Raw genomic sequence first — 27,536 nt, 5'->3', positions numbered from 1 at the left:
AAATGTTGGATGTGGTAGTAGAAGGGGTGGAAGAGATGCACCATGGATCTCTCTCTCTCTTTCTCCACTCCCTTTGCACCAAGGGAGGGAATGAGAGATGGTGGACAGTATGAAAGTGAGGAAGACATGTTGCACATGGGGATGGAAAAGAGAGGAAGAAATGCTGTGCAGAAGAGGGAAGGGGAAAAAGAGGGAGAATAATCCAGGATTGACGGGAATGAGGATGCTGTACATTGGGATGTAGAGAAGAGAGAAATGCTGGACCATAGTAGGAGGAACCAATGGACAGCAATTGCTTGAAGAAGAATTTGCAGAAGACAGGAAAGTGGAAAAAAGAGAAACTGGAACCAACTTGATTGAAAAATAAATCTCCAGACAACAAAGGTAAAAAAAGGGAAATGTATTTAGCACATGTCTTTGTATTGTGTTCAACAGGAAAGGAAATGCATTTCTGGTTTTATTTCTCCAGTGTTGAAGTACTTGCTGACCCTTGCTGTGGCTGGTAGGGATCCCCAAGCACCACCTGCTGAGGAACTTCTGAGGTGGCCAGAACTCTCCTCCACGAAGTATAGCAGTCACTGGCAGCATCCCTGAGCCACTGAGGTGCCAGCATCTATGACTCGGGGATGTTGCTTCTCCTGCCAAGCTTGGTAAAAGGGACTCTTGACCAACTTCAGAGGAAGTCCTCAGCTGACATAGCTTGAGAGTCATCATATTTACATTAGAGTCTCTGGCAGAAACCCGTTTACAAAGTATGGGGCTCATAATCAAAACTTAAAGATGTCTAAAAACCCGCCCAAGTTAGCACTTGGACAACCTAAAAGACAGGTCAGTTACATGTGCTTTATTAATGGTATATCCAATATTCCATAAACAAGGCCTTGACATAAAATGTAAATGTGATCCCGACTAGGATCCAAGTTTCGGCGACTGCATCGCCTTCCTCAGGGGACAATAAGGAACTTGTGTTACTTCGCAAATATTGTGCTGAAGTGCTCTAGCGTCTCTGCTAAGAAAAGAAGCGCCAAAAATGAAGGTTGGTTTAGACATCTCCTGTGCCTCTTCTTTTGCTGTCACATTGCTGACAGCATGCTTTGGAAAGGAAGACTATTGACTTCTGCAGTGATTAGCAGCAGCACATTAAGGAACTGAATTAGTGAAGTTTCTTTGCCCACAGGCATAAAATAGGAGGGAAACCCTTTAATTTTCAAAAGTGCTACTGCTAATCTGGGAGGGGATTCCACACCTTTCACTGGGGACAATGTTGGAAGGGTGGTGAAGGAGAAGCAAAGCAGATCTTAAATGCTGTAATGAAAATTTGTCGAGGCCTGCCACAATGCATTCACAACCTCTGGTATATGGAAATGTATCTTATATGTACTGATTGTGGATATCCTGAAAACCAGGTTGTCTCAGTATGTCCCAAGGTCTGGGATGAAAACCACTGCACTGAAGAACAAATGCATTGAATCGATTTTCTTAAAACGCTTCACTGCACCAGTTTCTGGCAAAAGGGTCAGCAACTCTTCTTATGTGCCACATACATGAAGCCCTCTTGGCCAGCATGCCACTCTGTCCTGCATGCTGGCAGTTCAGATTGGCTGTGCCAATCCCATGATGTACAGCTGACCAGCAAGTTTTGAAACTGCCCCAAGTGCAGGCAATCAGGAGAGAGCCACAGTCAGAAAGAAACAGGGATGTTAATGGATGTGACTGATTCTCGTCAAGGTCTCCTACCTGGCACAGCTGGTTTTCCTCCTCCATTAGCACGGCTGGCTCACTTCAGAGATCTGACTGTTTTTTGGCAAGGAACCCTCTATCATACATATGTAATTTAAAAGGGTTGATACATACCCAATATGTACCTTTGTTTGGACTTTAATTTTTATTCTTTCATCAAGTTGTGTTCTTGTTTCATAACGAATAGAGATTATTTAAAAACTATAACCCGTACTCTGGTTTATGTAACCATGTCATAATGACATTTACCACCCTAGTAGTTTTTAAATAATCTCTATTTGATAGGAAACAACACAATTTGATGAAAGAATTAAAATTAAAGTCCATCACTTCCTCAGAAACCATTTACCATTTATTATTGTATTAATGATTAAGATGAGGATGGGAGTAAATGATTGTTTAATGTAATAATTGTATAGTTATTAGTGCGTTCCATGCAGTATTTATGATTTACCAATTGTATTGCATTATCAAAGTTTGAAAATCAATAAAGATTTAAACATAAGAAACCATTTACTTTCAAAAACCTGTCCTCAGATTTGGAATAAATAAGGCTTTCTTTTAAAACAAAGGTGTCATTTAAAATAAAATTTGTTTTAATTGTATTTTAATTTAACATTTTATTTTCTTATCAGTTCTTTAAAAACTACATGTTAAGTTTCATAACCTTTACATTTAAGGGCCTTAGGCCATTAGATCCACAAATCTTTTGAAGAGACCTCATTGGGTACATATCAACCCTTTTAAATCACATATGTCTTTATCCTTGTGACCTTCAATCTGTCACACACCACTTTATGCTTTCTACTCAGACTAGTGTACCAATTTCCCTTATCATTCACTGATATTTATCATCATCATTCATTGGCACTCACACTGATGTTCTTTCATCAGTCACTGATACTCATTTTTCACATGACTGTACACACTTTCTGTCAAACAAATTTTATTAAGCACCATATGAGAAGTTCACCTAAAGAAACACCTTAAATCCGCCACTACAAAAAGATTAGAGTAAATTTACAGCCTCTTTTACAAAGCCGTGTTAGCAGCTGTGCTGCGCTAATGGCCCTGAAGCCCATAGAGATTTAAAGGGCTTCGGGGCCGTTGCCGCGAGGCAGCCGCTAGCGCGGCTTTGTAAAAGAGGCAGTTTAATGTTACAATTATATATAAATTGATATTCATAGGACCCCTGAAGAAGACATTTTGGTTGAAACACGGACTATGTTGGGTCCTCTTCATTACTTAAAATTGTGGATTACTTTGTTGAAACAATAAAGGCTGCATCAAAAACATCTGCTTCCACAGCATCTTTTGTTTTGGATTTTTGTCTCTCTTTGGATTCATCGGGTCAAGTTTCTGGTTAATGCCTTTCTTGAGTTTTCGGCCTAACACTGTCTACTCATTCTTTAGAGTGTCTGTGGGGAAAATAATTCACCAGACAAATGCCTTTTCACTTCAGTTAGAAAACAGTCATGAGATGGTAGACTTCTCTGTTCACTGTGCTCTCACTCTGAGAGGGTTAGCTATTTTAAGGGTTGTAAATAGTGAATAACTTGAGTTTCTGTGCAGGCCACTGTAAAAGCCAAGAAACTGATCCTGGAAGGACTGGAAAAAATGGAAAATCGTTCTGATATTAAACCATACTTGTTGGCTATGAAGAATGCTCTCTTGCCTGAGGCCATTCCACTGCTGCTGAAACATGCCGAGTTTGGAGAAGGGCCTGCCAGTAGCACTGCGATCAGCACTATCCAGAATTATGACACTGCCTTTATCACTCCAGAGGTAGGAGCCCACTCAGGAGTAAAGCCTAAGTGATAGCTCTCTGAACATCTCAAATAGGTATGAAAGATTGTTTTTTTTCAGAACCATACCAAATTATTAGGGGGAGAGTGTGGCACAGTGGTTAAAGCTACAGCCTTATCATCCTGAGGTTGTGGATTCAAACTCACATTGCTTCTTGTGTCCAATGAATTCCATAACACAATTCCCTGGACTGATATCATAGACAGGTCTTATTGATTTCATCAAGTTCAATGATGGTACTTCCAAAATTCATTTGATTCTCAGAATGCAGAGTCCTCTTTGGTTGGTAACAGCAATATAAAGAGTTCAAAATTACTAGACTTTTATCGATCAAAACTTTAAAGATCAAACACAGTCTTAAACTCAATGCACTGTGCAACGGGCAACCAATGCAGACTATGCAAAATCAGTGTTATCTAATATAATAAAATGCTAGGCGCGCATGCGCACTCTTACCCCATGCTCCCTGTTCCCTGATCTGTCGGGCTGTGGTCGGCAGAGTGCGCATGCGCGCTAAGGCGCATGAAAGGCGATGAGGAGCGGTAGCTGCTAGGAGGAGGGCTTCGAGGCGAGGCGGCTGTCGGCGCCTACAGACCGCGGCGTCTTGAGGCAGCTGTCGGCGGAGGGCAGACACAAAAGGAGGTAAGGGGTGCTGCTGGACAAGGGAAGAGGTGCTGACGACAGGGGGGGGGCAGAAAAAGGAAGGGAGGCGTACTGCTGGACAGGGGGAGCAGGGATGGACTGGGGAAGAGGTGATGATGGACAGGGTGAGCAGAAAAAGGAAGGGAGGCATACTGCTGGACAGGGGGAGCAGGAAAGAGGTGTTGATGGACAGGGGAAGAGGTGCTGATGGCGGGGGGGAAGAAAAAGGAACGGAGGCCTACTGCTGGACAGGGGGAGCAGGAAAGAGGTGTTGATGGACAGGGGAAGAGGTGCTGATGGACGGGGGGGAAGAAAAAGGAAGGGAGGCCTACTGCTGGACAGGGGGAGCAGGAAAGAGGTGCTGATGGACAGGGGAAAAGGTGCTGATGGACAGGGGGAAGAAAAAGGAAGGGAGGCCTACTGCTGGACAGAGGGAGCAGGAAAGAGGTGCTGCTGGACAGGGGAAGAGGTGCTGATGGATGGGGTGAAGAAAAAGGAAGGGAGTCTTACTGTTGGACAGGGGGAGCAGGAAAGAGGTGATGATGGACAGGGGGGAGGTAAAACAAAGGGAGAAGGGCTGCTGCTGGATAAGGGGGCAGTGAAGGGGTGGTGGTGGACACAGGGGAGGTAAAAGGAAGGGAGAATGGACAGGGGGAGCAGGCAAGGGGTGGTGGTGGACAGCCAAGGAAAAAGAAAGAAAGAAAGACAGAAATATAGAAAGGGCTAAGGAGAGAGAGAGAGAGAAAGAAATAAAGACAGACACACACACACACATATATTCTAGCACCCGTTAATGTAACGGGCTATAAGACTAGTATGTTCATATTTGGAGACTCAAACAATAATTCGAGTCACAGCATTTTGTGTAATTTGTAATACATGTATCACATATTTAGATAGAGCATGGTATAGTGAATTATAATAGTCCAACACCGAGAGATTATCTCACGCTGGAAAATTTTCAGACAGTGATTACCATGTTAATAACTCCAGTCTCCATAACAATATTGTTTCACTTTAGTCTTTGATGGAATGGTAAAGTATGCTGGAACAAAAAAATAGAGATAAATGTATTGTTTATTGATACTTTCCTTGTAGTATTTCATTAAATATGTATTCATCTGAACAGGTGAAGAAAGTAATGAATAGAATTTACCATCAGAATAATAAAATCTATGAAAAGACAGCACGTACAGCTGCAGCCAAGGTCATCTTCCGCAGCAACCCTTCCAGCATGGAGGTCAGGAACTTGCTGCTGTCCATTGGTGAGCTCCCTCTGGAGATGAACAAGTACATGCTGTCCATGGTCAAAGACATTATGCAGTTTGAGATGCCCGCCAGGTACGTGCCACACAGGGGATTAAAATATTTATCTCCACTATCCTTTGTCACAGGTTTCCCAGTGATTGCTCTGATAATTGTAATGCAAAAACTAATATTTTCTTAAGCCAAATGTTCATAATTATGACTCAACATTATTCAGGGTGGGCATCCTTTAAATCAGATCTGGTTGTGGGTCATAAGACTGAAGTCTAGGAAACTGTGCACTATCACACGGCTTTTATAGTTATGTTGTGTTATAAAGCATGGTTAAAAAGATCATGGGTTTCATATACTGCCTTTCTGTGGTACAGCCAAAGCAGTTCACATAGTAAATGAAATGATGGCAGATAAAGACCTGAATAGTCCATCCAGTCTGCCCATTAGTTACCCTCGTGATAAATTCTTGATTAAATTGAATCATCTTTTTTCTTTGATATTACTGGGTCAAAGACTGCTGAAGTCTACCCGGCACTGTCCCTAGGCTCCAACCACTGTCAAAGTTCAGTACCTTAGGTTCCAACTACTGGAGATGCCGTTGAAGCTCACTGCAGCCTATCTGAACCATCTCGTCATTTGTGGGATACAGACCTTAAAATTAAACTATACATTTTGGTGGAATTCGGTCTGTCATATATACAAAATGGAAAAAATAATAGCATTACAACAGGGAAATATTCATAATTTTAAGAAAATTTGGGAACCATTGACTCGTTATTCCAATGATCAGATTTCATAGCACATTAGTAATGGTTATATTAGAATGGGAAGGGATGGGGAATGTATATTATATAGATTTAAGAAATGAAAAAAGGGGAGGGTTATATTCTATATGATAAGATGAATTATTTGTAATCACAATTTTTCATGTATTAATTGAAGTTTATGTACAATCAAAATATTGTAAGAATGAAAAAATTTATAAAAAAATATTTTAAAAAAAAACATTAAAATTCTGACCAGCACAGTCCTCATGTTCCAAATTGCTGGAGTTCCTGTCGAAGCCCTCCCCAGTCCATCCAAAATCGAGTTGCCATATATGGGGCACAGATCATGCAAGTCCACCTAATACCAGCCCTAGTTCTTCAATTTATACCAGTTTTGTAATTAGAGATCCCCTGGGTTCATCCCACGCTTTTTTGAATTCCGCCACCATTTTCATCTCCATCGCTATAATCTAATCTAATCTTCTATTTGTGTGTCCCACATACCTATTCAGGCTCTAGGCGACATTCAGAGAGGGGTTAAAAGGGGAATGTCCTCTCTCTTGGGAGGACATTCCAGGCATCAACCACCTTCTTCGTGAAAAAGAATTTCCTAACATTACTCCTAAGTCTACTACCCAGTAACCTCTAGTTTTATCATTTTCATTTCTCTGGAAAAGATTTGGTTCTATATTAATGCCTTTCAAGTATTTAAACACTTCTATCATTTCACCCCTATTCCTCCTCTCCTCTAGAATACTTCCCTTCCCCTCCAGGTCCCTGTGCAGGAGTAGCAGCATTATCCCAGGACAAGCAGGCAGGTATTCTCACTAGTGGGTGATGTCATCCGACAGAGCCCCGATACGGACATCTTGCAAGCATGTCTTGCTTGAAGAAACTCAGAAGTTTCGAGATGCCCGCACCGCGCATGCGCCAGTGCCTTCCCGCCCGATGTACCGGGCGCGTCTCCTCAGTTCTTTTCTTTCCGCGGAGCTGAGAAGTTCTCTTCAATTCTGCGCTGACTGAAATTTCAGTATTTTGCCTTCTTTCCCCGCGTTTTATTGTTTTACTTACTTTCTTTGACTTTTATTTCTATTTAAAAAAAAAAAAAAAAAAAGTTACAATTATTTCGTCCGGCGGTTCGGCCGGGCCGGCCTCGTGGCTGCGACCTAGCTCCTTCGACCTAGCAACGTCACTTTTCCGGCCTATGTCCCGGCCTATCACCGGTTTTAAAAAGTGCAGCAAGTGCCAGCGTGCGATTTCGTTGACGGACCCACACCGACGCTGTCTTCAGTGTCTTGGTCCTGAACACGTTCCGAAATCGTGCCGGCCTTGTTCCACGCTCACAGCGCGCTCTTTTAAACGGCGCTGCTTACTTTGGGAGTCCATGTTTAAGATGGAGTCTTCTAAGGAGCCATCTGCTTCGACCTCGACAGATGTTTCACCGGTCTGTTCGAAGCCTGCATCTGCGACTCATGCATCGAGCATCGTGAAGCCAGCATCGTTCACACCGGCTTCTGCATCGAGTTCAGCATCGGTTCCTGCTCCCGTCTCCTCGGTTCAGGTACCGCCTTCCACTGTGCCTCCCGTGGTCATAAAAGTGCCCAAAGCTACCAAGCAGAAGCACTCGACCACGAAGGAGCGCGATGACCGTGCAGGAGGACCCCCTTTCGGTGCGGATCCCTCCATATCGGCATCGCTTAAATCCCTGCTCGAAGCTCAATTTGTTGAGCTCATGCGGACGATGGGACCGAGGCTTATCGCTAATATTCAGGGCGATACTACGGTCCCGGTCCCGGAGAGCGGTCCGCCCCCTCCTCCTCCTCCTCGTCGTTCGATTTCCCTGCTCGACGAGGGGGAGCGGCGGAGGGCGGCGGAACCCACTAGGCGGGCTTCCCTTTCTGACATGCCGCCTTTAGAGCCCATTACACCTCCACGTCACCAGGGTACTACATCGGCCCCTGATAATCGGAGTCCTGGGCATACTGCATCGCAGGAGGAGTTCTTTCGCACTCCATACCAGACTTGGGTGGCACTGCGTGAGTCGGCATCGTTGCCTCCCATGCGCTCCACTGCATCGAGTCCAATCCATTCCTTCGAGGCTTCAAGGGATCGATCGATGCATCGAAGATCACGTTCCCCATCCCGGCATCGGGAGGGGCATCGATCTCGACATTCTTCTAGACACTCCTCGCGTCATTCAGAGGTGTCTCCACAGAAGAAAATGCAGCGTATGGGATACTCATCCTCAGATTTATCCCAGCCAGAGGGACCGGAGTATGAAGAACCATCTACCTCATACTCTCCATGCCGCTCCCAGCTCTCCCTGGAACCGGAGGCTTCCACGTCTTCTAGTCCGTCTCGCCGGCCGGCCTTGGCGGACCAACTTTCCTTTTCATCCTTTCTCAGACAGATGGCGGATGACTTGGATGTGACCTTAGATACTGGGTCGAAGTACTCTAAGGAGTATCTGGACACCATGCATTTACCTCATCCTCCGGCGGAGACACTTCGGCTTCCCCTGCATAAGTTACTTGACCAGACTCTCATGCGGTGTTTGGAGACACCGTATTCCATACCTGCGGTACCTAGCAAGTTGGATGCTCGATACCGCATCGTGCACCACAAGGGGTTTGAGGGAGCTCAACTCTCTCATCAGTCCCTCCTAGTCGAGTCTTCCCTTAAACGTTCGCACCCCTCCCAAGTCTACGCTTCCGTGCCTCCTGGCAGGGAAGGGAGAACGATGGATAAGTTTGGTAGACGTATCTATCAAAATTCAATGATGGCGACTCGAGTGCTCAATTACAATTTTTTCTTCTCGTCCTATTTGGATTTTTTCTTGCCGGTACTCCGCAAGTTCACACCTTTCATCGATGCTGAGGCTCGGTTTGAGTTTGAGGAGGTGGTGGCGACCCTGTCCCAGTTGCGCCTCCAATTGATGCAATCCTCCTATGATGCTTTCGAGCTCTCGGCTCGTGCTGCGGCCTGCTCGGTCGCCATGCGTCGACTGGCTTGGCTTCGCACCATTGATATGGATCCGAATCTCCAAGACAGACTTGCAAATGTGCCTTGTGCGGGAGCGGATCTGTTCGATGAGTCTGTCGAGACTGTTACTAAAAAACTGTCAGACCACGAAAAATCTTTCCAGTCTATCATGAGGCCTAAGCCTAAACCACAACAGTCTCGTCCTTCTAGACCGCCTATAATCTACCAAAGGCGTTATCAACCGAGGCAGGCCCCTCCTGCGAGACAGCCTGCAAAGCGACAGCCGCCTCAGAAGACTCAGCAAAAGCCTCAGATGCCGGCTGCTCCCAAGGCTACTCAGCCTTTTTGACTCTCCTCCAGGGAGCATAACCGATCTCGTTCTGCCTACCCCATTTTTTCCCATAGGGGGTCGTCTCCATCATTTTTGTCATCGATGGGAGGCGATCACCACGGACCTCTGGGTCCTCTCCATCGTAAGAGAGGGATACTCTCTTCATTTCCAACGGGTCCCCCCGGACCATCCTCCAAGAGAGTATCCTTCCAACTCCACACAGACCGCTCTTCTTCTCCAGGAAGCTCAGGCTTTGCTCCGGCTTCGGGCCGTCGAGCCGGTACCGGTGGATCAACAAAACCAGGGGTTTTACTCCCGGTACTTCCTGGTCCCGAAGAAGACGGGCGATCTGCGTCCCATTTTGGACCTTCGGGTCCTCAACAAGTTTTTGGTCAGGGAACGGTTCCACATGCTGACCCTTGCCTCTCTTTATCCCCTCATCGAGCAGAACGATTGGTTATGCTCTCTGGATCTCAAGGAGGCCTACACTCACATCCCGATTCATCCGGCCTCCCGCAAGTTCCTCAGATTCCGGGTGGGACATCTGCATCTGCAGTATCGAGTGCTTCCCTTCGGCCTATCTTCGTCGCCCAGAGTCTTCACGAAGTGTCTGGTAGTGGTGGCCGCTGCACTCCGGAACATGGGTCTCCAGGTGTTCCCATACCTCGACGACTGGCTCATCAAGGCCCCGTCCGCTCCCAAGGTCATTTCGGCGACCTTGACTACCATTTGTTTTCTGCAGAGCTTGGGCTTCGAGATCAACTTTCCAAAGTCTCATCTTCAGCCCACCCAGTCTCTCCCCTTCATAGGGGCTGTCCTGGATACCATTCAACTTCGAGCATTCCTTCCTCCTCCACGCTTACATGCTCTCCTTCTACTCTGCCAGTCAGTGTCTTCTCGCCAATCCATCTCAGCGAGACACATGATGGTCCTTTTAGGCCACATGGCATCTACAGTTCATGTGACGCCTTTTGCCAGACTACATCTCAGGATCCCTCAATGGACTCTGGCATCTCAGTGGACTCAGGTGTCCGACCCGTTATCTCGTCACATTGTGGTCACTCCTGCTCTACGGCAGTCTCTTCTCTGGTGGATGACCTCTTCGAATCTATCCAGAGGTTTGCTGTTTCATTCTCCTCCCCATCAGAAAGTTCTAACGACCGATTCATCGAACTATGCATGGGGGGCCCATCTGGATGGTCTTCGCACTCAGGGGTTCTGGACCAGTGCGGAACGACTCCATCAAATCAATCTTCTGGAGCTCAGGGCCATCTTCAATGCTCTCCAAGCTTTTCAACATCTGCTTCACGACATGGTGGTCCTTATTCGCACAGACAATCAGGTCGCCATGTATTATGTCAACAAACAAGGGGGCACGGGCTCGGCCCCTCTTTGTCAGGAAGCTCTTCGAGTCTGGGATTGGGCGGTTCGCCACAACACCTTCCTCAGAGCAGTCTACATTCAGGGGAAGGACAACGTCTTGGCAGACAAATTGAGTCGTCTACTTCAGCCTCACGAATGGACGCTCCACTCCGACCCCCTTCATCAGATCTTTGCTCAGTGGGGGACACCTCAGATAGACCTCTTTGGAGCCCCCCACAACTTCAAGCTGCCTCAATTTTGCTCCAGGATCTACACTCCTCATCGCCTAGAGGCAGATGCTTTTCTGCTGGATTGGAGCAAACGTTTCCTATATGCGTTTCCTCCTTTTCCTCTCATTCAAAAGACTCTAGTCAAATTGAGATTAGACCATGCCACCATGATTCTGATTGCTCCTCGGTGGCCCAGACAACCTTGGTTCTCCCTTCTACTTCAACTCAGCAGCAGGGAGCCAGTACTTCTTCCAGTGTTTCCTTCACTACTCACTCAACATCAAGGTTCACTACTTCATCCCAATCTGCAGTCCCTCCACCTGACAGCTTGGTTCCTTTCAACATAACTCCTCACCAGTTCTCTCAAGCAGTGAGGGAGGTCTTGGAGGCTTCCAGGAAGCCTGCTACTCGACAATGCTATTCCCAAAAATGGACTAGATTCTCTTCCTGGTGTATTTCCAATGCCACGGAACCTCAGCGAGCTTCCCTATCTTCTGTATTGGATTATCTTCTACACCTGTCCCAGTCTGGCCTCAAGTCTACCTCTATACGAGTCCACCTGAGTGCTATTGCGGCTTTCCATCAGCCTCTACAAGGGAAACCTTTGTCTGCTCATCCTGTGGTTTCCAAATTTATGAAAGGGCTTTTTCATGTCAACCCTCCTCTCAAACCTCCTCCTGTGGTTTGGGATCTCAATGTTGTCCTGTCTCATCTTATGAAGCCTCCGTTTGAACCTCTCAACACGGCTCCACTCAAGTATCTCACCTGGAAGGTGGTTTTTCTAGTGGCCCTCACGTCAGCTCGTCGAGTCAGTGAGCTTCAGGCCCTAGTGGCGGATCCACCGTTCACCGTATTCCATCATGACAAGGTGGTTCTCCGTACTCATCCAAAATTCTTACCTAAAGTGGTCTCTGAATTTCACATCAACCAATCCATCGTGCTTCCGGTGTTCTTTCCAAAGCCTCATTCTCATCCTGGGGAATCTGCTTTGCACACTCTGGACTGTAAACGTGCTCTAGCTTTCTACTTGGATCGCACAAAGCCACACAGAACTGCTCCTCAACTTTTCGTCTCCTTTGATCCAAACAAGTTGGGACGACCGGTATCGAAGCGCACCATCTCCAACTGGATGGCGGCTTGTATCTCTTCCTGCTATGCCCAGGCTGGATTATCCCTTCCCTGTAAGGTCACAGCCCATAAGGTCAGAGCAATGGCAGCCTCTGTAGCCTTCCTCAGATCGACACCGATTGAGGAGATTTGTAAGGCTGCCACTTGGTCCTCGGTTCATACATTCACCTCTCATTATTGTCTGGATACTTTCTCCAGACGGGATGGACTGTTTGGCCAAACAGTGTTACAAAATTTGTTCTCTTAAGTTGCCAACTCTCCCACCATCCCATTGGGGTTAGCTTGGAGGTCACCCACTAGTGAGAATACCTGCCTGCTTGTCCTGGGATAAAGCAATGTTACTTACCGTAACAGTTGTTATCCAGGGACAGCAGGCAGCTATTCTCACGTCCCACCCACCTCCCCTGGGTTGGCTTCTCAGGCTAGCTACCTGAACTGAGGAGACGCGCCCGGTACATCGGGCGGGAAGGCACTGGCGCATGCGCGGTGCGGGCATCTCGAAACTTCTGAGTTTCTTCAAGCAAGACATGCTTGCAAGATGTCCGTATCGGGGCTCTGTCGGATGACATCACCCACTAGTGAGAATAGCTGCCTGCTGTCCCTGGATAACAACTGTTACGGTAAGTAACATTGCTTTTTCCCCCACCCTCCCTTCCCTTCTCTTACCGCGATCTGACCTGCTCCGTTCGGCCCCTCCCCCTTCTTTTACTGCGTTCTGTTCTGCTTCGATCTGGCCTGCTCCGTTTGGCCCCTCCCCCTTCCCTTCCCGCGGTCTAGCCTGCTCCATGCTCCTCCCTTCTCTTATTGTGTTCCTGTGGCTGGAGTCCTCTTCTTTTTCGGCCCCCCTTCCCCTCCCGTGGGCTGGCCTGCTTCGGCCGAAGGTTTTTAAAAAAAAGTTTAAAAGTGCTGTGGCGGCTCCTCTCATGATCCCAGTCAGCGTCGGAAGCCTTCTCCAACGCTGGTGTGGCTCGTGAGAGGAGCCGACACCGCAGCTTTTAATTGAGGAGGTGGAGAGCAGAGAGTCCAGCGCTGCAGGCCAGTCCTGGCAGCCACGGAGAGAGGGAGCGATATATGCGCGCATGTGCACTCCTGCCGCCACAGACCTACTGATCATAGATCAGAGATCACGGAACACGCAGGTAAGAGTGCGCATGTGTGGCTAGGGTTTTATTATATAGGATTCTTCCAACTTTTGTAGATCTTTTTTTCATGGGGCTCACAATCTAAGCTTTGTATTTGGGGCAGTGGAGGTTTAAGAGCAAATAAAGCTACTGTGGGAACTGATCCCAGTTCCCCAGGTTTTCAGGCCACTGCACTAACCATTAGGCTATTTCTCCACTCAACTTTGCAGAAAAATAAAGATTGACAAAGATATGAGACTGCAGCAGAATAGCTGCACAACAACAACTCTAGTTTATGACAGAGTTCAAGCAGAGTGTGTGCAGCTGTTTAGGACAATACAGATAAAAAGAGATGGAATTGAAGTTCAATGTGAATTTTGTATCCAAAAAAAAAAATCAGTCTTTGTAGATAAGATATAGCAACTTTGAAAGGACCAATAAATACCATGTTGTAGATCCTGAAAGTTGGAGACCAACCAGGTCCTAGAAGCTCATGTGTTACAGTGTCTTTTGGGCAGATTGTTGCAGGAATATCACAACTCATTAGACTTCTGTTTTCACTAGGATCAACATAGGTACTCAAATTTCATTGTGAGAAAAATTCAATGGAATGTTCATACATGCAAATGAAGGAAGCAACTGAGGTAGAACATGCATACACATACCAATGTATCAAAACCAAGGAGGGAGATAGTATAGGAAAGTTCAGTGGGTAATAACAAGTATTGGATGTTTAGGACTGGTGCAAGGCTGTCTTCCCCCTTCCTATTTAACTTTCAGGCCTATAGGTCACAACCCATCTGGAGCTCAGTCTGAGGAAAGGGATGATACCAGTGGTGTGCCATAAGTTTCGGTTCTTAGGCCAGTTCTTTTAATCGTTTCTGTAAGCAATACAGCTGAAGGGCTTTTTGATAAGGTTTCTCTCTTTGTGGATGATAACAAAATCTACAATAGGGTAGACACCTGTCATAGTGTGGATAACATGAGGAATGACCTACAGAGGCTTAAAGAATTGCCCAGAAAGTGGCAGCTAAGGTTTAATGCAGGATCATGCATTTGCACTGCAAAAACCCGAGAGAGCAATACAGCATAGGGAATGAAGAGCTTATGTGCTTGAAAGAGTGGCAGCATGACATGCAAATAGTTTGATCTGAACTGAATGTCAGCATGCTTTGTTAGAGTGTGTGATTTTAGCACTTTGCCAAGGGAACGTTACCCCTGATACATCCCTGTTTTGGGTGAAATGTGGCCCACGTCAGGTATTTTTTAACTGCTTGAAATAAAGATTGTATTTTATTCCATCTGGGATATGTTCTTCTTTTTGACATTTGCACTGCTGCGGATTTTGACACCTCTATTTTGGACCCGAAGAACATGGGAAATAACACAAAATAAACATTTTCTGCCTAAGCCCTCACCAGGCAATGCGCCCCGTTAAACTGCCACACTGGTTTCTGTGCCTCCCCTCCCTCCTGTTTTGGCTGTAGTGAGGACTCTAGCAGAAGAAATCAGCTAGTATGGCTCATCTTTCCTAAATCAGACAGTTAGGCCTCACTGAGATATGCTGACTTGAACTTCAGCATAGCCTTAAATGTCTTATGTTATACAGTATGTAAGAATGCGGATTTTATGGAAAGGGAGCATAATCTTATGTTTTTCTTGTTTGCCCAGTAAATTGGTTCGTAAAGTTCTCAAAGACACTCTGGTTCATAACTATGATCGCTTCGCCAAGCCTGGATCATCTTCTGCCTTCTCTGGCTACATGACACGTATGTAATGAGAATTTTAGGATAAGGGCTTCTTTTTTTTTTTTTTACCAGTTATAATCATATAGTAGTTGCTTTCTTTTTTGGTTTGCCAGTTAAAAGATTTACTTCTAAAGATCTGTATTAATCAATATAGAAAAAAAAACAAGAAAGACTGTGGAAAAACAATGTTTTTGGATCGTCATTTATTATAAGATCAAGTTCAAATAACAGGTAATGACATCCACATGAGAGCACAAAAAACCCACACAGTTTGGCAAAATTTCACATTTCCCCTTCTTCCATTTGTAAACTCATACATGTCTCTTCAGGGGCTGGGTGTAAAAAAACATGGTAAAAGCAAGCGTTCTTAGGATGACAGGGCCTATATGAAGGGTATATGTGTATGTATGTGTGCACCTGCAAGTTATTTTGTATGAATGCATGCGTCTTTCTATGTATGTGGGGTTTTTTTGTGTTTCTCTGTTTGTGAGTAATCGTCTATGTTAACTCATTTGGTTGTGGCTATCTAGTCATTTTCAGCGGCACATAACCAGACATACTTGTTGAAAATGACTGATTAACACCAAACTTAAAGCTGGCTATGTTGGGAGCATTCTGGAAATGTAATCCAGTTAAGTCCCTAAATTCAGACCTAGGGCATAAATAGGACTGAATAAATCGTTGTCCTATCTCTATGCGCTAACCCAAGGTTGGTTAAGCCTGAGTATTAACTTAGCCAGCCCTGTGCTAGAAGGCTTACAAAAACCCTGGAAAGTCAATGCCAAAACCCGCGCATTGGAAATTCTGGTTTTACTGCTGGCTGCAGACAAAATAAACGCTGTCCGCCTCCAACTGAATGTTGGCTGGTCTGCGTTTTTCTAAAGTCTGCTTTCAAATTTAAAAAAGCCAATCTTCTAGTTCAATTTGAGAAGAGAGTAGAGGACTCCATACCGAAAGGCCCTAATATTCAGACCGTGGGAGGCAGCCTGGATACTCCCCATGGTTGGCGGCGATCCTTGATATTCAATGACGGGGCCGTTTCTGGCTACCAGCATGGCATATTCAGAGTAAAGTTCACCACTGCAGACTTAACTGACCAAGCTGATATTAAATGGCTGGCTGGCTAAGGCCCAGTGGCCAAAGATAGACCTACCACTGAATAATAGCGGTGACAAGCTATGTTGCGCCACAAAGCCAGTCACCGGATTATCCATCGATCTGGTTATTCAACGGAAGATTGCCAGCTGTCTTCCACTGAATATCAGCACTGAATGAATTTTAGTTCCAAAAATACAATGACATGACACATGTCAGGGTCTACAACTTGATTATTTTAATATAGGAGCCATCACTGTGTTTTCCATTATAGTGCAAAAATGGAAGCACGAGTTATTTGTTAAGAAATTTGAATTTTATAGAGATTGATAAGGTAGTTCACAACACGGCTCCAGAGCTATTGGAATAGATTTTAAATTTTTGTTACCATTTACCTGAATTGTTTAAATAAGACGCTGAGTTTTTCCCTCTGTGGTAGTAAAATATCTTGGGGACGGAATTCATTAACTTTTTGACCTGTAATTGCAAACGATGTTCTTTTCATTACATGTATGCAGTGATAGGAACTTCTATTAATATGTTTTTAATGATTCCAGTTCCTAATGGTAGTGTGTCAGATTAGCTTGTGGTCATTATTATAAGACTTAGGTTTTACAGTGTAAATATTTTTGAAGAAATGCAGTATCACCCTTGTGCTATAAGTAGCCCAGATTTGAGGGTGTCGTTAACCTCTAGAAGACAAGCAAAACACAGTAAGGCTGATAATTATCTGCATGGGCACAGATTCACCAGTAATTTTCCGTTTGCTGTGGTTGGGGGTTTTTTGACTTGTAATTCTTCTTTTGTACTGCTCATCCAGATAAGGGGGAAGATTTCAGTGTGGGCTACCATTAAGATGGGTTAATATACCACAAGTCATAATAGATCTGTGCTAAGATAGCAGCCGCTGCGTAGCAAACGCTCTGACGCCCATTAAATCCCTATGGGCGTTGGAGCGATTACCACAGCTTATTTATTTGGATTTATTAACTGCCTTTATGAAGAGATTCACCCAAGGCAGTGCACAGCAAGTGTAATTCAACATAAAACTTACAGATTTTGTTAACAGCATAACAGTAGTAAAAAGACCAAATATATATATAAATACAATGAATGAGGTAGAGTTAAAATCAGTAATTTGAAACTTAATAATAGGACTATCATGAAACAGTTAAAAAAATATATACTTATTTAACAGCACTGAAATTCAAATGAGAGAGATATAATACAGTACATACTAAAAGGGAGACATAATACTTATGAAGCACAATTTGTTGGAAAACAACCTATCTTAACAGTAGCCCACATTGATAACTTCCCTCTTAAATCATAACTGGTGCATGGATTTTGGCGTCATGAACCTTACATTGAAAGAAACCGGGCTTCTTCTATTTTAATACGTTCTCTCTTCTGCTGTGGTCATGAATCCAGAAACCATATGCCAGAGCTTCTCCTGTACTGTAGGCTGTAAATATGGACACTGGGTGTCACCCTTAAGAGTGGTAATGGCTTCTGCTTCCCCAATAGATGTGTGCACAAGAACATATTCTGGTTGGAGTAGATTAAATTATAATTTCTGGTGGAATTCCTTATGTCAGGTTTATAAAATGGAGAGATTTATTGCAATGCAGCGGGGTTTTTTCAGGAAATTTCAAGATGTGTGGGAGCCATTTACAAAGTATTGTACTGATTAGATGACATTTTTTTTTCTCTTAAATTTACAAGTTCAATTATGAGGGGGGAGAGGAGGGTAAATTAATTGTTACATATTGTATTGATTATATGATAAGAGAGGGTGGGAAGGGTGGGAGATAAGAGCATATCATTTGTACCATTGATGATTATTAAGTGTTATATTTATTGTTCATTTGTTTGGATATATTGTTACACTTATTGTAAATTTGAAAATGAATAAAGAATTAAAAAAAAAAAAAAAGAAGAACATATTCTGGTCCACGTCTCTATCTTTTCCCAGTCCATTCTCTTCCATCCCAAATCCATTTTCATCATATTACTACCATTCCCTCCCCATCCCCACAGTTTTTTGCCCCATCCCTGAAGCCAATCTGCATTTAAAAAGATATTTTACATTCAAACAAAGCATAAAATGCATCCTATAACTTGTTAAAATTTAACACAAAACAATGGGCATTACTTTATTAAGTATATAAGAAAGCATATTCTTATTATTAACATGGATGCTTCTTTTGATTTTTTTTAGTTCAGGGTATGGTGTTTCAAATTTCTAAATCAAGGTGTGCACAGGGAACGTAATCTGGTCCCCATCCCCATTCACTTCTGACTCATCCCTGTGGTATTAACAGAAATGCCAAGTTAACCAGTTCTAGACTGAAGACTTTAGTGCGCTCTTTTCACATGGTTTTGTGCCAGATTCTGCCGATTGAAATTACTGCTCCAAGTCCCATAATGCACCTGGATGGGGTGATCAAAAATCCAGGACTGTCCAAAAATCTCCAGCATGGAACTGGATAACATGGCATCCCTTTATTAATGATTGTTTTGTTACCAACACCACAGGTGTTGACCCTATCCCCATACGTGCCTCTGTTCCCCAGGGGTTGTGAGCATTGCCTCATCATCCCCAGTCCCAGATTTGAAAGACCAATCAAGGAATTGAACTAATAAGTGTGGGATCCATTGGCGTCTTTTGTAGAATTGTTGTAGTTTTATTTTTACTGATATAGTACTTGCACATCCAGGGATGGGAGGGTGGGTATATCTTTATATGATTCCTTGTTCTTTTCTTTGATGGTTGGGAAGGGAGGGGGGTATTTCTGAGTATTGATAAACTGATTCTGAATGTTTATAAGTGCTTAATTGGTATGGATATGACATGTATGTTATGCTGCACTTTTTGTAAGATCTGAAAATTTAATAAAGATTTATAAAAAATAAAATAAAAGGAATTGAACTAAGGACCCTCTGCATAGCTGTGCATAGTACTGCCACAGAACCACAGAGCCAGAATATTTGTTCTTGTTACTTTCTAAATACAGTAGTTTTAATTAGTGGGCTCTTTTCACATAATGCCAGCATTTATTACACCTACTGGATAGTATGTCTTTCTTTCTCATAGGTGGTTCAGATTTATCTACTGTTTACAGTCTGGATATTCTCTATTCTGGCTCTGGAATCCTCAGGAGGAGTAATATGGACTTTTTTATGTTCAGCAGAAATAATGAGCTCCATATCATTCAGGTACAGTAAATAAGGTTACTTATAGGTCATGGTGTTGTCTAGCCAAGCTCTTTATTCACTTGCCCTGTCATTCAGTTGCTGCAGTTTCGGCAGTATGGTCAGTGCTCCTGGCTTTTTTGACATACCCATGATGCACTGCAGCAATTCTAACGTTGGCATCAAATGGAGGAAGTGGGAGTGAGATATATTAAACAATCAAGCATAGCAGCAACTTCTGTGAATAAATAGATTTTATATAATCATTGGGAAAAAAGTACAAAATACCCTGGGGCCTGTTTGAAACAATGCAGAGCAACTGTCATGAAAGCCCCCTAGAGACCCTAGCAAGCACAGTGATAGCAGATCATAAACCTTTCTCCATTGGCAAGCTTGGGATATGCAGGCACATTTGTTAGTGATGTTCTCCAGATGGATCCATGTGCTCTTCTCTAGCTCAAGGAACTTTTTTCATTTTTAGCCTCTGAGCATGCTTGGTTACTCCCACCTAACTCTGACTCCTCCCTCTTCAAAACAGTCATTTCTCCACCAGATAAAACAGTTGCACAGCTCTGCTCTCTTCCTTCGAAAAGAAACAATAGAAATATAACCTGTGACAGCCTTCACTCCCTCTTCCTTTGTGGGACCAATGGAGGCACCCACAGGAATGGAAGCAGCCAACTCCCTAGCACTCTGTCCATGGCAATAAAGAAGCCTTGGGGCAAGACAGACAAAAAGAAAGCTAAATTGTCTAGTCCAGGGGTATCCAACTTCGGTCCTCGAGGGCCATAACCCAGTCAGGTTTTCAAGATTTCCCCAATGAATATGCATGAGATCTATTTGCATGCACTCTGTTCCCCAGCTGGGTGGACAAAAGCCTTGTCAACTTCTCAGCAGCCTACATAGCATTAACTCAGAATCTATAAGCAGACTCTCAGCAGATATTCACTCAATCCTTGGGAGTGGGAGTTATCTCAAGAAGTATTCAAGCATATTGGTGAGTTGCTGAGGATATCCAGTCTTGGATCCCATGGCAACCAGAAAGGAAGTTAATGCTTTAAGATTTTTCAGCTGTCAAAAAGAATATGATATGCTGCTTCAATCATGGCCTCAGGAAGACCTCCTTTATGTTTTTCACTGTGGCAGGCCAAGTTTTTCATTGCATTTCGAATCATCCAGATCAAATGAAATGATAGCCCCACTTTTGCCCAGAAAACCACCTTCAGATAGAACAACTCATTGTTCTTCCTTACAATGGAGGCCTCCTGTGCCAGAGTCCAATTTTCACAAAGACCCATCCCCCTAGGTCTTATGCTCTTGCTATGGAGATATCAAGATTGAATACTAGTGTAATTCCACAGATTTGGGCCTAACTTTAGGTGTGAGCATGTATGCCATGTCAAAGACTGCTGTAATTGCTTGCGCCTAACTGTTGGCAGTCAGGCGCATAACCCCTAGTATGCAATAGAAATTGTGCATACAACTTCTAGAAGAGTGACTAAGGGCAGTTGTGTGTGCAACTGCTAATGGTTGCCAATTACTACAATTAACACCAATTCAAGTCAATAACTGGCCATTTAACAGCCAATTATAAAATTACATTTTGCACATACCTAACTTATTCTATAAATTGCATATAGAACTATGCATAAAGCTGGGCACCCATTGCATCATAAAGCATATTTGACATGTGAAAAACAGCTGGGAGAAAATTGCAGCAAACAGTAGATGCAAAAGGTAGTATCTGCTTCTCCATCCCACAGGAAGGAGTGCATAGTGTTGGGCAGAGGTGGGATGGAGTTATGTGGTACACGTGAACTCTATGACATGTGCACATGTTCATATAGAGTACATGCATGTTTGCACCTGCCTTTGAGCAGGTGTAAATTAGTGCAAGATCATTTCCATCCTATTGGGGAGAGTTCTAGGAACCAATTTTATGAGGGTGCCTTCGTTGACCTTATAAAATAAGCATTATTGTGACATTTCATATGCATACTCTGTTATGACATTACCCTCTTAAAGTACTTTCAATATTTCTTTGTAGGTGGGAATTGAAGCTCAGGGCCTGGAAACCATGATTGCTGCAACAGCTGATGAGGGCGAGGAGGATTTGGAGTCTTTTGCTGGAGTGTCCGCCATCCTATTTGATGTCCAGCTTAAGCCAGTTATCTTTTTCCAGGGATACAGTGATCTAATGTCTAAAATGTTCTCTGCATCAAATGATCCCATCAGCGTGGTGAAAGGACATATCCTCTTATTCGATCATTCAGAGGTAGCAACACCACATTAAATCTTCAATACAATATAACTTCTTATATCCCGCTTATAGCAAGATGGGTTAGATTTGTGATAGTGTTATTGAGAAGCAAGATTGATAATATTGCCAGATTAGTTTAGAGGATGGCAGTATCTTAAACTCTATGCGCTGTGCAAAGGGCAGCCAAAGCAGACTACGCAAAATCAACTTTGTGCATGAAAGAGGAGCAGGACTTGGGTGTGATAGTATGTGATGATTTTAAGGTGGCCAAACAGGTTGAAAAGACGAAAGCGAAAGCTAGAAGGATGCTAGGCTGTGTAGGGAGAGGTATAGCCAGTAGAAAAAAGAAGCACTGATGCCGCTCTATAAGACTCTGGTGAGATCTCATTTAGAATATTGTGTGCAATTCTGGAGACCACACCTTAAAAAGATATAAACAGGATGGAGTCGGTCCAGAGGAAGGCTACTAAAATGGTCGGTGGTCTTTATCATAAGGCGTATGTTGGAGCACGCATATTGTTGGCTTTGTATTTCATCTTTTATAAAATCAATAAAACTTTTTGAACTAAAAAAAAAAAGATCTCAATATGTGTACTTTGGAGGAAAGAAGGGAGATATGATAGAGACATTTAAATATCTATGTAGAATAAATGCTCATAAAGTGAGTCTCTTTCATCTGGAAGGAAGTTCTGGAATGAGAGGGCATAGGATGTTGAGAGATGATAGGCTCAGGAGTAATCTAAAGAAATGCTTTTTTACAGAAAGGGTGGTAGATGCATGGAATAGTTTCCCAGTAGAGATGGTGGAGACAAAGACTGTGTCTGAATTCAAGCAAGCGTGGGATAGGCAAGTGGGATCTCTTAGAAAGAGATGATTACTCCGGATGGGCAGACTGGATGGGCCATTTGGCCTTTATCTGCCATCATGTTTCTCTGTTTCTGTTTCTAACTTGTAAGAATGCCGTGATTTGCCCATGCTCCTCCCCTGGACACACCCTCTTTTGAGATCCTCACACTAGAATTTATGCATATCATTTTATAGACTATGTTTAGAAAGCTGTGCGCTTAAATTTCAATTTGTTCTAATTATCACTTATTAATTGCAAGTTATCAGCGCTGATTGGCTTGTTAATCAATTAAGTTGCACGCAAATCAGCAATGTGCATAAATTTGCGTCTGCAGCTTTGGACACACTATCCAGAATCAGTCCTATTTTGGTAATTCTATAACGGGACCCCTTTGTTTAGGTGCCCCATAACATGGACAGTGAGTCTATACAATTAGAACTTTGGCACACCAAAGACTTCTGACAGAATACTAGCAAAAATCTAAAATATAGGTGAATCCACTTATGTCAGGTTAGTGTAAATAGGTGCACCTAGATATAGAAGGCAACATGCATAATTTACAGTATTCTGTAAGTTGTGTGCATAAGTGGCAGCCCTGCCCCGGCTCCACCCATGCTCCTCCAATGTGTACCAGACTTGTGAAAAATTGCAGGTAGACTTTAGGAAATTGGAAGACTGGGCATCCAAATGGCAGATGAAATTTAATGTGGACAAATGCAAAATGATGCACATTGTGAAGAATAACCTGAAACACAGTTACCGGATGCTAGGGTCTGAGTATCATCATAGACAATACAATGAAACCTTCCGCCCAATGTGCAGGCGGCGGCCAAAAGAGCAAACAGGATGCTAGGAATTATTTAAAAATGAATGGTTAACAAGACTAAGAATGTTATAATGCCCCTATATCCCTCCATGGTGCAACCTCATCTGGATTATTGCGTTCAATTCTGGTCTCCTTATCTCAAGAAAGATATTGTGGCACTAGAAAAGATTCAAAGAAGAGCGAACAAGATGGTAAAGGGGATGGAACTCCTCTCATATGAGGAAAGACTAAAACGGTTAGGGCTCTTCAGCTTGGAAAAGAGACAACTGAGGGGAGATATGATTGAAGTCTACAAAATTCTGAGTGGAGTAGAACGGGTGCGAGTGGATCGATTTTTCACTCTGTCAAAAATTACAAAGACAAGGAGATTCTCGGAGAGAGCGAGAACCAGAAAGCCTTGAGCATGCACAGATGCTCAAGGCCCAGGCAAGAGGCAGGAACTTCTTTCACCGGCACCGGCATTTCCTGTGGGCTGCATGCCGGTGTCAGATGGGGTAAGGCTGAGTGCTGTTTGGGCGGGGGGTGCCGGTTCGGGGGGGGGGGGGGGGGGGCGTTCGCGAACTGGGTGGGGAGCAATGCCGGTTCTTAGGGGGTGGAGCAGTGCTGCTGGCCTTGGGGGGTGGGAGTGGGTGGGAACGTATCAAGCGAGTTTCCCTTACTTCCTATGGGGAAACTCGCTTTGATATATGAGTAATTTGGTTTATGAACATGCTTCTGGAACGAATTATGCTCGTAAACCAAGGTTCTACTGTACTTTTAAAACTAATAGGAGGAAATTTGTTTCCACTCAGTGAATAGTTAAGCTCCGGAATGTGTTACCAGAGGATGTGGTAAGAGCAGATAGTGTAGCTGGTTTTAAGAAAGGTTTGTATAAGTTCCTGGAGGAAAAGTCCATAGTCTGTTTTTGAGAAAGACATGGGGGAAGCCACTGCTTGCCCTGTATCGGTAGCATGGAATGTTACTACTCTTTGGGTTTTGGCCAGGTACTAGTGACCTGGATTGGCCATCGTAAGAACAGGCTACTGGGCTTGATGGACCTTTAGTCTGACCCAGTAAGACTATTCTTATGTTCTTAACATGTGTGCCCTAATAGAATAGTACTCAGGATACCTTACATGTGCAAGGGGTAAGTGACTGCAGGCACCCTACAGAAACATAGAACATGATGACAGATAAAAGCCAAATGGCCCATCCAGTCTTCCCATCCACTATCTGTTATAGAACTGCCCTCCTTAGGTATAGCATAGTGACTTTGAAAATCAGTGGCTTATGGAGTTATATGCTTACCAGCCTCCTTTTGAATATTACCTCCAAACTGTTTTATCTGGGGTTAGATAACTTCCATGTGTAAGCAGAAAATCCCAAGTCCATTGCAGAGAATGCCAAGTGCTGTAATACAATATTTCTGTGTGATGCCATTCTGATGCCAGAGAATTGTTTCTATTTTTAGCCCATCTTCCCAGTCTTTGTAAACAGAGAAAGATGAGCGGCTTTACACCTCTATTTCTAGCTGTAGTAATCATTCATTCTTTTTTATTTTTTAAAAGTGTCTCACTCAGTCTTTGAAGGAAATAGTACAATTCTACCGCAGTCTTGGTGCTCTCATCTCACTATACTAATGGCTCCTTTTACTAAGGTGCGCTATCGTTTTTAGCACACACAGGGTTTTAGAGCACGCTAAACCCGCTCTATGCTTCTAGAATTGACGCCAGCTCAATGCTGGCGTTAAGGTCTAGCCCGCGCGGCAATTTAGCGTACGCTATTCCGCGTGTTAAGGCCCTAATGCACCTTTGTACAAGGAGCCCTAAAACTTTTTGGGTGGTGGACAGCCAAGACAGTCATTTCTGTTCTCTGTGCCAACGACCAAGAACAGAAGCAGCAATGTAAATGAACCAGTAGCCATATAACTTTCTTAAAAGAGCAACCTCTGATATTGGTGTGTGTGAATATTTCCTACCATTTAGTTGTCGTAATTGATGCCCAACATATTTTGGCAGTGGAATTTGTGGTGGCTGAAAAACCAACACAGCAATTATTTGGGGATTTGAATGGGCTTCGGTGCATTTGCCGCAAGGGAATTGCTACTGCAGCTTTGTAAAAGGAGCCCTTAGCACACAAATGGCTCCTTTTACAAAGCCGCATTAGCGGTTTTATCGCACACGCACCGGATTAGCGCACGCTAGCCGGAAATCTACCGCCTGCTCAAAAGGAGGTGGTAGCGGGCTAGCGCGTGCGGCAAGTTAGCGCGCGCCATTCCACGCGTTAATGCCCTAGCGTGGCTTTGTAAAAGGAGCCCAAAATTACGGTACCTACATTTTGGCAATCCTTTGAGAATTTACCCCTTAGTTTGTTGTAAGTGTGGGGTTATTAACTTCACTACACTCTCCGTGCCTTTTCTCCACCCATGTCCCATCTAGTTACAGCATTTATCACAAAATGCCATTAAAACGCAACTTAGTGCATGGTAATGACACTTGATGAAGTTGCAGGGAGATACTTTTAAAACCAATAGGAAGAAATATTTTTTCACTCAGAGAATAGTTAAGCTCATGTAAACCATTCTGAGTTCCCTTGGCAGAACAGTATAGAAAATTGAATAAATAAGTAAAAATCTAGACTAGTGACTGTATGGTCCATCCATTATCTGCGCATTTGTTGGTGGGCAGTGTTTAGTCAGATTGTGATCACTAATATGGTAATAGAATGCAGGACATTTGGGTAAACATGCTGGGATGTCCAAGAAGAACACTGTACACAAATTTAAGGTCCTTTTAATAAACTGTGGCAAGAACCCATGCCCTTGCATGGGTCTTCCTGTGCGCTAAGGCCATTTTTACTGTAGCAGTAAAATGTCCAACTTTCCATTTTTTGTACAACATAACATGACTTTATTCTTCTATACCGCCATAATCAAACAATTTGTAGGCAGTTTACACAAAAGAAGGCTGGACAATCAGTAAAATACAATACAAATAATTAAAATACAAATTTCTTAAATATGTTCAATGTAAAATTTTGTTAACAGTAATATCCACATTTAGGAAATGGATTTATCAAACGCTGACTTAATTACTTTTTGAAATGCACCATAAAACAGCATAACTCCACCAATACAATTACCCCACCAGGACTGCTACTTACTTGCTTGAGTCCTATCAAAAAAGTCTTGTATCTGCAGCCAGTAATTTTTGAATAAGCAAATAGATTGGAATTCCTAGTTATCCTCGTTGGGTTGTATAATGACCATGTGCTAATGTTGCCATTAAAGAATTATAATTTGAGCCCTTACTGCTACTCATTTTGTAGGTGGTAAGGGCTCCTGCGGTAATCCTACAGTAATGAGTTAGCATACAATAATGTGGACATGCTACTGATTAGTGCAGGAATGTCCACTCTCTGCTCTCTGACACACCCAGATTTGTGATTGCTAATTTGGCACTTATTGAAGGATGCATGAGCACATCCTAGACCAATGGTCTGCAACCTGTGGCTCGTGAGCCACATGCAGCTCTTCTTGCATGTGGCTGCGGCTCTCCAGGCCCTGACCCTTTAATCTTGCTCCCAATCCTACAAGACCCCCCCCCCAGGCCTACAGAGGTACCTAGTGGTCCAGCAGGGGTCTTTGTGGCAGGAGCGCGGCCTTCTCACTCCTGCCTCCTCGTGGCCGCCTTCTAAAATAGCTGCCACGACCTCTTGCAGCTGCTTGTGTCATTTCCTGTAGTATCGTGAGCTGCTACAAGAGGTCGTGGCAGCCATTTTAGAAGGCAGTCATGAGGAGGCAGAAACGAAAGTGCCATGTTCCTGCCATAAAGACTCCCACTGGACCACCAGGTACCTAGGTAGGCCCGTGGGGTGGGGGTGAAATCGTGGGAGTGGGAGGGAGAGTAAAGGATCGGGGTCTGGAAAAGGGAAAGGATCTTAGCTATGAGTTGAGGTGAGGGGGAGGGATGAGAGGCGCAGAGACTTGCGAAGGGTTGGAGGGGAGAGAAGCTATACTTTTTGGCTCTTTGTAAATCTTGAGTCAAACATTTTGGATAAATTGGCTTTTGCTGTAAAAGGGTTGCTGACCCCTGTCCTAGACTACATGTCATTGTAATCTGCATTAGGTATACATTAACACCTAACAAAACTTAGTAAAAGGATCTCTTTGTGACTAAGTAGTGTCTAGGAATGCTGAATAGGATAAGGTCTCTTCT

General features: G+C 43.8%; 1 protein-coding gene across 4 annotated transcripts in view; it reads left to right on the top strand.

The window, feature by feature from the left end:
• The window catches only part of MTTP (microsomal triglyceride transfer protein), a 119,246-nt gene that overhangs the window by 78,223 nt on the left and 13,487 nt on the right, over window positions 1-27,536 (top strand). For all 4 annotated transcript variants that reach the window (XM_033957197.1, XM_033957187.1, XM_033957215.1 and 1 more), the window contains 5 exons: window positions 3,313-3,525; window positions 5,318-5,529; window positions 15,041-15,138; window positions 19,310-19,431; window positions 21,455-21,682. In XM_033957197.1, the coding sequence (XP_033813088.1) occupies window positions 3,313-3,525; window positions 5,318-5,529; window positions 15,041-15,138; window positions 19,310-19,431; window positions 21,455-21,682 (873 nt within the window). The remainder of the gene's footprint in view (window positions 1-3,312; window positions 3,526-5,317; window positions 5,530-15,040; window positions 15,139-19,309; window positions 19,432-21,454; window positions 21,683-27,536) is intronic.

Source organism: Geotrypetes seraphini, chromosome 1 (genome assembly GCF_902459505.1).
Source record: "Geotrypetes seraphini chromosome 1, aGeoSer1.1, whole genome shotgun sequence".
Taxonomy (NCBI): Eukaryota; Metazoa; Chordata; class Amphibia; order Gymnophiona; family Dermophiidae; genus Geotrypetes; species Geotrypetes seraphini.
The sequence above is the reverse complement of the archived record's forward strand: the minus strand, read 5'-3'. Positions and strand labels throughout refer to the sequence as shown.